Source organism: Bubalus kerabau, chromosome 4 (assembly GCF_029407905.1).
Source record: "Bubalus kerabau isolate K-KA32 ecotype Philippines breed swamp buffalo chromosome 4, PCC_UOA_SB_1v2, whole genome shotgun sequence".
NCBI lineage: Eukaryota > Metazoa > Chordata > Mammalia > Artiodactyla > Bovidae > Bubalus > Bubalus kerabau.
The window spans coordinates 50,590,370-50,604,311 of record NC_073627.1 but is presented as its reverse complement, the minus strand read 5'-3'; the positions used below and the strand labels follow the sequence as shown (position 1 = coordinate 50,604,311).

At 41.8% G+C, this 13,942-nt stretch overlaps 1 protein-coding gene across 14 annotated transcripts in view; it reads right to left on the bottom strand.

Annotated features, from left to right (window-relative positions):
* Nucleotides 1-9,396, bottom strand: part of SYNRG (synergin gamma) — an 86,642-nt gene extending 77,246 nt beyond the window's left edge. For 3 of the 14 annotated variants that reach the window (XM_055577335.1, XM_055577340.1, XM_055577341.1), the window contains exons 1-2: nt 8,563-9,396; nt 1,329-1,369 (exon numbers count right to left, since the gene is read on the bottom strand). In XM_055577335.1, coding sequence (XP_055433310.1) covers nt 1,329-1,369; nt 8,563-8,639 — 118 coding nt within the window. In that variant the 5' untranslated portion in view covers nt 8,640-9,396. The remainder of the gene's footprint in view (nt 1-1,328; nt 1,370-8,562) is intronic. The other 11 variants (XM_055577338.1, XM_055577343.1, XM_055577336.1 and 8 more) reach the window with 6 other exon arrangements.
* Nucleotides 9,397-13,942: the final 4,546 nt, after the last annotated feature.

The following is a 13,942-nucleotide window of genomic DNA, read 5'->3' as shown; positions in this document are numbered from 1 at the left end:
ACCCATGTGTAATTTAAATCCTTCAAAAGATCAAAAAGTCCACTCTAACACACTCCATTAAAAAAAAAAAAAAAAAGCCCTCAAAAACAGCTGCAAATTCCAGAAGAAAAAAATATCAGGCAACCTTTTGGGCTCTATCCTTGTCCTGTTCCTTTGCTTCATAGGTAGATTTTTACTTGAAAAGTTTATAAAAATGCAAAATTAGGAGCCACAAAAATAAACACAAAACGCTGTGATGTCTTCCTAAACAACAACAGATCTCCAACCACTTGATCCAAATCTAGGACACATCTAATTACAGAGAGCTTAAATAATGAATAAGTGTGAGCAAGAATACAACTGACCCTTGGAAAAATTTACCTGAAACTCAGCCTCCATCACTGATTATGAATGGAGACACTGCCCACCTGCTACTGAGCTGCTCCTTATCATTTATCTCTACTGGTGACCTGGGAGTCTCTGTTTCTGTAGCAGGCCTACCATAACCGGTCAACACTGGCTTTGTGAGAAGGGCCAGTTTTCAGGGAGGCTTGGACTGTGGAGAGGAAGTGGGTACACAGGAGTGGGAGAAGTGAGAAGACAGACAAGCATATGCTTCTGTCAATGTTCTGTCCCAGTGGTACAGAGACATGAGCTGAGATTATACCCCTTTACTACTGTTTCCTTGAAGACAAAGCTAGAATAGATATTGGTGGGCCCTTGTCTGAAACTGAAAGAGAAGGAATATACCTAGCAGAAAAACTGCTAGAAATAAAAGAGACTTAAAATAGTTTAAACAGAAGCAGAATATGTGATAACTTATGTACATGAGTATAGTAAGATCAAATTCATATACAGAAAACATAGGCTAAAACAACTAAAGAGGTTCATTTATTCATTCCATAAGCAGCTATAAAAGACCTGATTATTTCCTATCAGCATGCTGGGTGCTGGAGATACTCATGAGCATAAGGCAGACACAGCCCTTGCCCCACAGAGCTAACAATCTAGAAGACAGGAGAAAGTTTGCATTCAGAGAACTACAATTCATTTCATTTTTGTCACTTGTTTCTTTAATACTCCTGTCTTAAAAGTCTCCTTCATCTCTGAGGTTAAATAACAACCTGTTGATTTGATATTTAAATAAGTTTGGGAGGAATGAGGAATAATTTTTCTTATTCCCCAGATTACCCAATTTTTGAGAAATTTTAGGAGTAAGCTGTCAGGTTCAAGACAACAAGAGAATTTTACTCTATTTGGCAGCAACAGAACTTTTTTTACTCATTTAATCCCCAAGTTCAGAAACAAATAGTGAAAAATGAAAGCTGACAACATAAACGTTCACATACCTTGAGGGGGCCTTAATCCACTGGCAACTGGAAACATGAAGCTGAAAACAGAACAAAGATACATCAGGACTGGGACTTCCCTGGTGGTCCAGTGGCTGAGAATCTGCCTTGCAATGCAGGGGATGCGGGTTTGATCACTGGCTGCAGAACGAAGACCCCACACGCCTAGGGGCAACTAAGCCTGCCTGTCCCAGCTACTGAACCAGCATGTCGCAACCGAGACCCGATGCAGCCAAATAAATAATATTTTTAAAAAATATATGAGGATCTTCCTAGTGCAAAGATTTCAGATAAAACGTAACATTTTACATAAGTAAAACTGTAGCCAGGGCCCTGGTATCTGTTCCACAGTATAATACAGTATTGAATTATCCACCATCAAAACAGGTTGAGCATCCATAGTATGCATGACAGTCAGCAGGTTAGCCAAGGGGGAAAATTTTGAACCAGAAGAGATAAGACTTTGAAACTGATCCTGCTTCTGTCGCTGTGTGACTCCCCTGGATTCCAATCTCTCCATCCATAAAATGAGAGGGCTGGATTAGATTCAATTCAGTGAACATTTATTGGGTGCCTATTACACGAAAGGCCTGAATGAGCTCAGGCTTGCTGAAGACACAGATGCAGGCAAATAACTTTTAACATAGGATAGACTGTACTAGGGCCTGTGAGAGGGCCAGAATACTAACAGAAATGAGAAGAAAACAGACTAATTGGATGGGTTAAATCTTGGGAAGGTTTCTGGAGGTGCCTCTTGAGCTATATCGTAAAAGAAAGGCACACTATACAGCAAGTTTGAACAGAAGTTCAGAGGCCGAAGCTGAAGCGCGTTCAGAAAAATGATTTAAGGCTGAATACAAGACACAGGACTGGAAAAGTAAGCAGACTGGAGAAGGCCTTTAAAATGTCTGATTTTGAATAGTACATAAAGTCAGATTTTTAAGAATTGTGGTAAAATATACATAATATAAAACTTTACCATTTTAACCATTTTTAAGTGTACAGTTCAATGGCATTACGATGTTGTACAACCACCAAGATCCATTTCCACAACTTTTTCACCATCACAAACAGAAACTCTGTAGCCATTAAACAATAACTCCCCATTACTCTCCCCCCCCCCATCAACCCCTGGTAACCACTATTCTACTTTTTGGTTTGATGCATTTGTCTAATCTAGCGACCTTAGATGGAATCATACAATACGAGTCCTTCTGCATCTGGCTTGTTTCACTTAGCATAACATTTTCAAGGTTCATCGAGTTGTAGCATGTGTCAGAATTTCATTCCCTTTTATGGCTGAGTAATATTCCATTGTTTGTACTTACCACATGTTGCTTATCCAACTCATCTGTTGATGGACAGTGGGTTGGCTGTTGTGAATAATGCTGTTATGAACATTGATGTACAAGTATTTCTTGGAGTCCCTCTTTCAATTCTTTTGGATCTCTACCTAGGAGTGGAGTTTCTGGGCCACAAAGTAATTCTCTGGTTACTTTTTGAAAAACTGCTTGTTTTCCACAGCAGCTGTGCCATTTTACATTTCCAATGGACCAGATGGAGGTTCCACATCCTTCACCAACACTTATTTTCTGGATTTTTGTTTGTTTATGATAGCTATCCTAATGAGTGTGAAGGATTACCTCATTGTGATTTGGATGTACATCTCCCTGATGTCAGAGGTTCTCAGCAGAGAAATGATCAGAAATGTGCTGTACGTTTCTCTGGTAATGGGGTATGCAGAGAAGACTTGAAGTAGTAAGAAACAGCTAAAGAAACTATCAAAGTAATCTTAATAAGAAAAGGGCCATAACCAGAGTAGTAGGAATGGAAAAGAAGAGGTGAATGAAAGTTATTTAAAAGGAAGAATCAACAGGACTTAGCAACTACCTGGATGGAGAAACAGTATTGAAAAAGCTGAAAGAACTGAAGATGCCTCTGAAATTTTGGGCCTGAGTGACTACAAGGATGGTGACGCTCTTCACTGCAGACAGGAGCCCAATGTTAGCAGGCGTGGGGAGCACGGTGCTAGGAAGCTGTCCACGAGGAGCATTCTAACAGGCAATCAGAGAAGTAACACCAGAGCAAGAGAAGGGTCTGCATCAATCTAGCTAGGCTCTTTTCTTTATTTTTTGGCCACACTTTGTGGCATGTGGGATCTTAGTTCTCTGACTAGGGATCAAATCCGTGCCCCCTGAAGTGGAAGTATAGAGTCTTAATCACTGGACCACCAGTGATTACGTAGGAAGTCCCCTAGGCTCTTTTAAATAAAGGTAAAAAGAGAAAAAAATATCAGGTCTGGTTGTGGATGAAGGAGTCAAAGGGATGTGTATACATAGTGAGAAGACAACAAAAGGCAACCCTGGAGAATTCTTAGTGAAAACTGTGTAGGGAATGGCCACTGAGAACCAAAGAAACTGATTATAACTGAAAGTTATAACTGGGGTAGGACCACATTTAAGGGAGTTACCAGTGTCTCATGCTATAGAGAAGTTGATAAGAATGGGGGTTAATAAATAAAGGCTGCTGTTTTTAAAAAGGATGATCTTTGAGTGAGCAGTTTCATCACAGGATACAGGAGCTGCAGTGATAAAGATTTAGGATACAAAAGATATAATTAGGGACTGAGAAACAAGGTTTTTGAGAGGATAGGATTAACACAGCAAAAGGATGAAGGACTTCTTTCTCTGAGACCAGAGGGAAAGAAAATGGGACTAATACTGAAGAAGAAAAAATCTGAGTGGGAAAAGTCCTTAAATCTGGAAGATAAGAATCTGAAGGGGATTTCTGAGAGTCTTTATACACACATAGTGAGACTCAGGAATATTATGCCAAATTTAGGTGTCTTTGCATTTTTTTATTGCACAACACCCCCCTTGACCAGGAAAAGGCCTAAAACCCAAACTGCAGAGTCTTCTAACTTTAAAATACTTTGATCAAGAACTTTTTTGGTAAGGTGGTTTACAAATTTCTAGTTGGACAGCTATCTGGTTACATGTCATTTAAAGCCTTGTAGAGGATCTGAAACACTCACAAATTCTGCTGACAAGTGGGCCTGCACCCAGATAGAGGCCTGAACAGTGAACAGCTTTTTTGAACAGCACACAAAATTTATTAGCTAAGCAATGTGTTAACTGGATAACATGTTTAAACTGCAAGTTGAAATTTCACAGGACTCAGTTTTTTTTTAAGTTAATCACACACTAAGATTTATAAACTGAGGAGCAATGCATTTAAGTAATCAACATATTGAGACTTCAAAATCAGTTTTAAAGATTATAGACCTATAAAGCTTACTTTGAAAACATACACAAAAACTAAATTAAGGATATTACTAGATAAAGAAGATGTAGTACATAATTACAATGAAATATCACATGGCAATAAAAGGGAACAGAACTGGGTCATTTGAAGAGACCTGAATGGACCTAGAGACTGTCACACAGAGTAAAGTAAGTCAGAAAGAGAAAAACAAATATCGTATATTAATGCATATATGTGGAATCTAGGAAAACAATACAGATGATCTTATTTGCCAAACAGAAATAGAGACACAGGCATAGAGAACAAAGGTATGAACCCCAAGGCGGAGAAGGGGAGCGGTGGGAGGAATTGAGAGGTAAGGATGACATATCTACACTACTTAGACTATACACTATATATATACTACGTAACTATGAGAACCTACTGTCTAGTCCAGGGAGCCCTGTTCAGTGCTCTGTGGTGACCTAAATAGGAAAGAAATCCAAGAAAGAGGGGGCATATGTATATGTATAGCTGATTCACTTTGCTGTACAGTAGAAACTGACATAAAACTGTAAAGCAACTACATTTTAACAAAAATTAATAAAAATAAGAGTATTCTTGACAAACATGACTTACTTCAATAATTATACAACAACCCAAACTACCTACTGACCTATGCACCACTCATAAGACTCTCTGAAATGTTTAGACCACTAACAGCCACCATACTTAAAGACTGGTAAGATACTGATAAAGATAGCAAAAGCTTGACCAAAAACTGGGCAGCAAGATGACAAGCAATTTGATTTCAAAGATGAAACCACTGTGCATTACTTATGTCCTGGTATGAAAGCAGCACTGTGAGCTCTACTCATCACATGCCTATCTCATTCCTCCTCCACTTTCAGCTACCTTCGCGACTAACCCAGATCAGCCTTTCCTTCTCTCTGAAGCCTGGACACAAGACGTCCCAATGGATCTCCCCACCTGCAGACTCTATGGCTTCTAATGCAGTTCATGTAGCACAGGTGAGGCACATCTCCCTAAAGGACCATTTGATAAGGCTGCATGTGTGCATGCTAAGTCGCTTCAGTCATGTCTGACTCTGTAAGACCCCATGGACTGTAGCCCTCCAGGCTCCTCTGTCCATGGGATTCTCCAGGCAAGAATACTGGAGTGGGTTGCATGCCCTCCTGCAGGGGATCTTCCCAACCCAGGGATCGAACCCACGTCTCTTACATCTCCTGTGCTGCCAGGCGGGTTCTTTACCACTAGCGCCACCTGGGAAGCCCTTGATAAGGCTGCTCCTGGGATTAAAACAATGTAGTGATTCCTCCTTAAATCAAATTTCCTTAGTTTATATTCAAGGCCCGCTCCAGCTGGACCAGAATTTTTTCAGTTTTCTCTCCCAACTCTTCTCTCTCACTTAGTGCCACAGTCCACCATCCAGCCTACCTGCTGTCCCCTACTGTTCACTAGGCCTTCCCATCTCCATGACAATCTCTTGACCCTTTCCTCTTCCTCAAAATGAAAGAAAGAGAAATTGCTCAGTCCTGTCCAACTCTTTGTGACCCTGTGGACTGTAGCCCACCAGGCTCCTCCGTCCATGGCATTCTCCAGGCAAGGATACTGGAGTGGGTTGCCATTTCCTTCTCCAGGGGATCTTCCGGATCCAGGGATCAAACCCAGGTCTCCCGCATTGCAGGCAGAAGCTTTAACCTCTGAGCCACCAGGGCAGACCCCTCCTCAAAGTGAGGCCCAGCTGAAATAGCTCTTGTTTGCCTCCAATGATGCTTGAATCCACAAATATTTATAGAATGTTTTCTGTGTGTACAATGTGCTATACCATGGAAGATAAAAAGATGAGGAGGCCCTTAAGGAGCTTATAAATGCAGGAAATGGACAAGCTTACTAATGATACTATCCCAGAAGGATACAGACTAACCAAGATTTTTCAACTTTTTTTTTTTTTTTCCCCTAGTATACTTGACTTAAAAAATGCTTTTTTACTTCTCATCTCTTGGGCAAATTTTGCCCTTTACACAACTCTACAATTTATTCCAAGTAGCCCATTCAGGATACCAGTCAAAAGTAGGCTAACATTAGTAAAGGTGGAAAATGCCAGTGCTTTTTGCTTCGCCTCTTAGCAGACAGACAAGTACCTAAGAAATACAGTAAATTATGGTTAATGTATTTCCTCTATTAAAAGCTGAGAGAGACCACCTGGTTCTTTTTCTTTTTCCCTAAAATATACTTAGGTTGCAGCCATAACGTTAGCTTCTTCAGCCCTCACCACTGGTCTCTAAAAACTGTCCACTTTTTAAATTAAGCATAGTTTCTCAGCCTCGGAAAATTTCCAATGCAGGGAATACTTACCACACATTTTTCAATATAAAATTGAGTTATTCTCTCATATATCCTCTAGTTTAATAATGCAACATTACTACAACCAAATTTTAAATAGAAAACAAAAATTTTAAAGTTCTAATTTCTATCACAATTCAGGACATATTTAGGGAAAAAAAAAAATTGTGCTCATGTTAAACTACTACAGACTAAAGGAAACGATCCACTCAACTTTCTACACCAAAGATGCCTTCATCTGTTTTGAAAACAAAACAAAAACAAACCCCAAATGAAAAACAACCCCCTCAAAAAAAAAACAACAAAAAACCCCCAAACCTGTGTCTAGAATGCCAAATTCTTTTAAGTTTATATTTCCCCAGAACTTGGTGCCATGCTTCATCATATACTTGATCAAATTAATGCCCCTCAAAAAATGTCCTGATGTTCAGGAAAGAGATTTACGTATTTGTCTTCTCCAGCCAGTAATGACTTATGCTAAAAAAAAAAAAAAAAATATGCTGAAAAACTAATGCAACAGTGAAAATCTGAAAACAAAAGGGAAAAAAAGCAGTCTTAAATCTAAAGGTGTAGAGAAAATGAAAGATGGAGTTGCACACAGGTGGTTTATTTAACAGCAACTGCTTCTTTTTTCTGGCATATATATATATGTATATTACAAGCACCTGCAAGAGGTGATGACTTTAAAGACTTTTCACTGTGGTATTCATGACTCCAAAATTTAAACCCTGCATATCAAAAAACTAACACTTGGTTTTCCAAAAATAATTTGGGATGCTTAAGATAAAGAACTAAATTTATCTCCAAATGTGTATGAACCTCGGGTTGGCTAGCAAAACAAAGTCAGACTAGGTCATTAACAGAAATGGGATATAAACTTCACAGAATCAAGCATTTCCTCAAATGGTAAACTTGCCAGGTTGCACTCATTCATTTCTTTTATCGTTCTGGATATGAGAAACACTGGCGATTAGCAGCTGAAATATGACAGAGAAAGCAAATTTGTTTAAGGATTAAGTACAAGTCTGGAAGCTTTGTCCTGATAACTGCCTACGTGCTGTTCAACAGTGAATTGGTGTTTATTGAGGAGACAGGTGTTAAGAATTACCTCTACAAGAGCTCTTTAGCAAATGCAAAGGTCTTCAGGTTTTCCTGTTTCTGGTATGTTAAGGAAGTAAAAGGACAAGACGGTGAAAGACGAAGTGTGCAAGAGACACACACACATATATCTTGGAAACACCTGTCCAGCTCTGTGAAAAGACCTTTCGGAGCCCCTGGTGAAGCCCTGGTAAAGGGAAGTCTCTGGCAGCTTCAGATACAGCCGGGCTAGAAGCGAGGCGTCGAGGTCCCTCCTTGACCCACCAGGCCGGCTGCCAACCGCGCCAAAGGGACCCTCGCCTCCTCCCCGTCTCCTCCCCGCTCGGCCCCAGAGCACCCCAGCGTAGAGGACCGGAGTCCGGCGCCCAGGCTCCATCCGCCCCTTCGGCCTAGGTTACCGGAGGACGACCCTTCTCCCGCAGCCCTAGTTTCCAGGGAACAGGCAGGGGTCGGCGCGGGGGAAAACCGCCATAACCGCCGACCACCCGTCGGCGGGGCGCGTCCTGGTCCAGCTCCTCACACCCACCTGCCTCCCCCGGCGGCCCCTGTGCCGGCTCCCGTGGCCCCGCCGCCGCCAGCTCCACTTCCCGGCCGCAGCGCCATCTTGCTCCGGGCCCTCCGCCGCCACCTTCCCAGCAGCTGTCAGCTCCCAACAGCCACTTCCGGGGCGAACGCCAGGCCCCACCTTGCCGCGGCCTGGGGCGACCGGGCGGGGCCGCGGGACCACGTGACCCTCAGCGCCTGGGGGAGGGGCCGCGCCACCTCGTCACGTGACCCGGCCGCCGAAGAGGGGACTCCGGGTGCAATTCTGGTTCGGGGAGACTGGCGGGGCGGTCTGGGCCCAGTTTTAAGGGCGCTGATTCGTTCTCTGGGAAGACTTTGTGGAGGACACAGCTGTCCGAGCTGCAGGGAGTCGTCGTTCCTGCGTTTGAATAAACCATTATCTTGGTTAATGGAAAGAATAGAACGAGTCCAGTTTGAAAAACTGGATGGTGGGTACAAGGGTGTTCTTTTATTGCTACTTTTTACACAAAGGATAGATGGAGCCTGGATGCCCCTTTGATAGCTTCACAACGTCCATTAGTGATGAGCTCTACTTTTCCCCTGGAACTTGGAAAAATTTTTTGGCACCTGTCCTAAAAGCTGAAGCTGTTTAGTCACCTGGTTTCCGCGTTTTTCTTTTACTTACAATCAGGGCCAAAACCGTGGTGCATGGGAAGGTTTATTGCACCTAACCTATCTGGGCATATTTTTACTGTGTTTTTTTTCCTAGTCAAACTACTGTAAGTAAATGTAAAAATTGAATGTAAACTTTTTCAAGCCTTGAGGTAGCGTTTGCTTATTAGCAAGTAACGGGTTTGTCGGGTTGAAGGAATTACAAGTTGGAATCAAGATTGCGGGGGTGGGGGTGGGGATATCGACAACCTCAGTTATGCAAATGATTGACAGAAAGTGAAGAAAAATTAAAGAGCCTCTTGATGAGAGTGAAAGAGGAGTGAAAAAGCTGGCTTGAAACTAAACATGAAAACAACTAAGGTCAGAACATCCAGCCCCATCACTTCATGGCAAACAGAAGGGGAAAAGGGGGAAAGTGACAGATTTTATTTTCTTGGGCTCCAAAATCACTACGGACAGTGCAGAAGGTAGCGGCAGTCATGAAATTAAAGGACGCTTGCTCCTTGGAAGGAAATCTATGACAAACATAGACAGTGTATTAAAAAGCAGAGACTCCTTTACTTTGCCGACAAAGGTTAGTGGACTCAAAGCTGTGGTTTTTCAAATAGTCATGTAAGGGTGTGAGTTGAACTATAAAGAAGGCTGAGCACCGAAGAAGTGATTCGTTGGAAGTGTGGTGCTGGAGAACTCTTCAGAGTCCCTTGGCTGTAAGGAGATCAAACTAGTCAATCCCCAAGGAAATCAATCCTGAATATTCATTGGAAAGACTAATGCTGAAGCTCCAATACTTTGGCTCCCTGATGCTAAGAGCTGAGTCATTGCAAAAGGCTCTGCAGCTGGGAAAGAGTGAAGGCAAAGGCAGACGGGGGCAGCGGAGGATGAGATGATTAGACAGCATCACCCAATGGACACGAATCTGAGCAAACTCTGGGAGATAGTGGAGGACAGGGGAGCCTGGCATGCTGCAGTCCTTGGGATTGCAGAGTCAGACACACTTAGCCACTGAACAAGTAACATTATAGTTAGCTTTATCTTTTACTCTTGCTTCAGGGCTTTTACAGGGAGACAGTTCGTAATAATAGTTATCCTTTATTGGGCACAAATCACTGGTTAGAAACTTTACTGTTTCAAATCCTCAGTGTCCCTAAGAGTTACTATTGGCATTTCACAGATAAAAAAACCAAGGTTAAAAGAATTTGTAATTCAGACCACACAGCTGCAAAACACCAGGACCAGGATCCAAGTTCAAGTGTTTGACCTCAAAGTCCTTGCTTATTTCAACTACAGTGTGCTATTTGGTTTTTTCCCTCATGTCCACAAATTTCATTCCTCCCCTTTTTAGCTGGAACTGTGTAGCAGATGTTCCAATTGATATAAACTGATACATACAACCAAACTCCATATAAATCCATTGACAAATCAAGTTGATATAGGCTTATGTAGCCACTTTAAAAGATGGGTGATTTTAAGACAGGAGAAACTACTTTAAAAAAAGAAATAAAAAGGGAGTATTTCAAGGATCATAAAGACATAATTTCTGTTTCTGCTGGGAATACTTTGTTCTCTGTTGCATGCTGGCTGTTGTAAGTCTCCGGCTGTCAGCTGCTCCTGACATTTCCAGTTCAGGTTAGCTGCTCTCATGTGACGCTTCAGCACTGTGGCCTTATGTCTAACATGGCACTTACCACGCTATTTGTCCTTGACTTTATCCCCGCCACTACACTGTTAGGGCAGGGACTATGTTATGAAGCTTTTATTCCTAACCAAACACATAATGTTTATTTAAAGAATATTTTTTTGTGACGTGACGTCAGGCACAGTGCTAAGTGCTTCTAATCTTGAGACATAGTTGGTATTACCCTCAATTTTAGTAATAATGCAAAAAAAAAAAAAAGATTGGCAAAAGGGTGGCACCAGTACATCCGCCTCCAGAATATATTGTGTCAAGGATCTGTTTGCAAGAACCAAAACATCACAGGCTTGTTACAGTATTTCTTGCACCTTGCAGCAATAGGTCTCCATTTACATAAATTATGAACAATTTTTGTCCCATCTAAAATATTTTAAGTTGCAGTCTACCCATCCTGACTCTAGAATAAAAGACTGACTAAAGGAAATAAATAAGTTTAATTCAAATGTTGCTGAGGAAAGTTTATTATAGTATCGATGACAATAACATTCATGTCAGGTGCCACTCCAGTACCTTACATGTATGAAGTCAATTTTTTATTCCACTGTACAAAACTCAGTTCACTCAGTCATATCCAACTCTTTGTGACCCCATGGACTGTAGCACATTAGGCCTCCCTGTCCATTGCCAACTCCCGGAGTTTACTCAAACTCGTGTTCATTGAGTCAATGATGCCATCCAACCATCTCATCCTCTGTCGTCCCCTTCTCCTCCTGCCTTCAACCTTTCCCAGCATGAGGGTCTTTTCAAATGAGTCAGTTCTCCGCATCAGGTGGCCAAAGTACTGGGATTTCAGCTTCAGCATCAGTCCTTCCAATGAATATTCAGGACTGATCTCCTTTAGGATGGACTGGTTGTATCTCCTTGCTGTCCAAGGGACTCTCAAGAGTCTTCTCCAGCACCATGGTTTAAAAGTATCAATTCTTTGGTGCTCAGCTTTCTTTATAGTCCAACTCTCACATCCACACATGACTACTGGAAAAACCACAGCTTTGACTAGCTGGACCTTTGTTGGCAAGGTAACGTCTCTGCTCTTTAATATGCTGTCCTAGATTGGTCATAACTTTTCTTCCAAGGACCGTTTTTCATGGCTGTAGTCACCATTTGCAGTGATTTTGGAGCCCCCCCCCTCAAAATAGGCTGTCATTGTTTCTTCATCTACTTGCCATGAAGTGATGGGACCAGATGCCATGATCTTAGTTTTCTGAATGTTGAGTTTTAAGCTAACTTTTTCACATTCCTCTTTCATCAAGAGGCTCTTTAGTTCTTCTTGGCTTTCTGCCATAAGGGTGGTGTCATCTGCATATGTGAGGTTATCGATATTTCTCCTGGCAATCTTGATTCCAGCTTGTGTTTCTTCCAGTCCAGCGTTTCTCATGATGTACTCTGCATAGAAGTTAAATAAGCAGGGTGACAATATACAGCCTTGACGTACTCCTTTTCCTATTTGGAACCAGTCTGTTGTTCCATGTCCAGTTCTAACTGTTGCTTCCTGACCTGCATACAAATTTCTCAAGAGGCAGATCAGGTGGTCTGGTATTCCCATCTCTTTAAGAATTTTCCAGTTTGTTGTGATAAACAGTCAAAGGCTTTGGCATAGTCAATAGAGCAGAAGTAGATGTTTTCTGAACTCTCTTGCTTTTTCAGTGATCCAACGGAAGTTGGCAATTTGATACCTGGTTCCTCTGCCTTTTCTAAATCCAGCTTGAACATCTGGAAGTTCATGGTTCACGTACTGTTGAAGCCTGACTTGGAGAATTTTGAGCATTAATTTGCAAGCGTGAGATGAGTGCAATTGTGCAGTAGTTTGAGCATTCTTTGGCATTGCCTTTCTTTAGGACTGGAATGAAAACTGACCTTTCCCAGTCCTGTGGTCACTGCTGAGTTTTCCAAATTTGTTGGCATATTGAGTGCAGCACTTTCACAGCATCATCTTTTAGGATTTCAAATAGCTCAACTGGAATTCCATCACCTCCACTAGCTTGTTCGTAGTGATGCTTCCTAAGGCCCACTTGTATAAAACTAGCAATTGAGAAAAATTTGCACAAGTCAATAGTCTGTAGCACTGTATAATCATAATCGTTTACCCTTGGCAGAGACTTGCATACTAACTGGACTGAAGGGCCATGAAGCCTCAGGAAAGATAAGCTGTAGGGGAATTGTACCAATGGTGTATCAAGCTACAGGGACATTCTGCCTTACCAGGATAAAATGTGTATCAGTTTTCTAGCAAAGTCATCTTGAATGGAAAGAGACAGGGAAGAACATGGTTAAATGACAGAAAACAAAGTAGGAAAGGGAGAAGCTGACCATATCCTGGTAGCTACAACGTTGTGAAAGGTAAGGTCTGAGCTATGTTACTGATGAAGTAAAAAGATATTTAACAGACCAAAGAATTTAAAACCTTAGGGAACTTGAATAACCAGTCACATAAAAGGACTCTCGTGTGGAGAATAGGGAATGCTCTTGCACCGTTGGTGGGAATATAAATTAATACAGATGGAAGACAGTACGGAAATTCAATTAAAAAAACTAGGAATAAAACCACCATATGACCCAGCAATCCCACTCCTAGGCATATACCCTGAGAAACCCCAAATTTAAAGACATATGTATCCCATTGTTCATTGCAACACTGTTTACAATAGCTAGAACATGGAAGCAAACTAGATATCCATGGACAGATGAATGGATAAAGAAGTTGTGGTACACATACGTACACATAATGGAATATTCAGTTCAGTCACTCAGTTGTGTCCGACTCTGCAACCCCAGGGATTGCAGTATGCCAGGCCTCCCTGTCCATCATCAACTCCCAGAGTTTACTCAAACTCATGTCCATCGAGTCGGTGATGCCATCCAACCATCTCATCTTCTGTCGTCCCCTTCTCCTACCACCTTCAATCTTTCCCAGCATCAGGGTCTTTTCAAATGAGTCAGTTCTCTGCATCAGGTGGCCAAAGTATTGGAGTTTCAGCTTCAACATCAGTCCTTCCAATGAATACTCAGGACTGATTTCCTTTAGGATGGACGGGTTGGA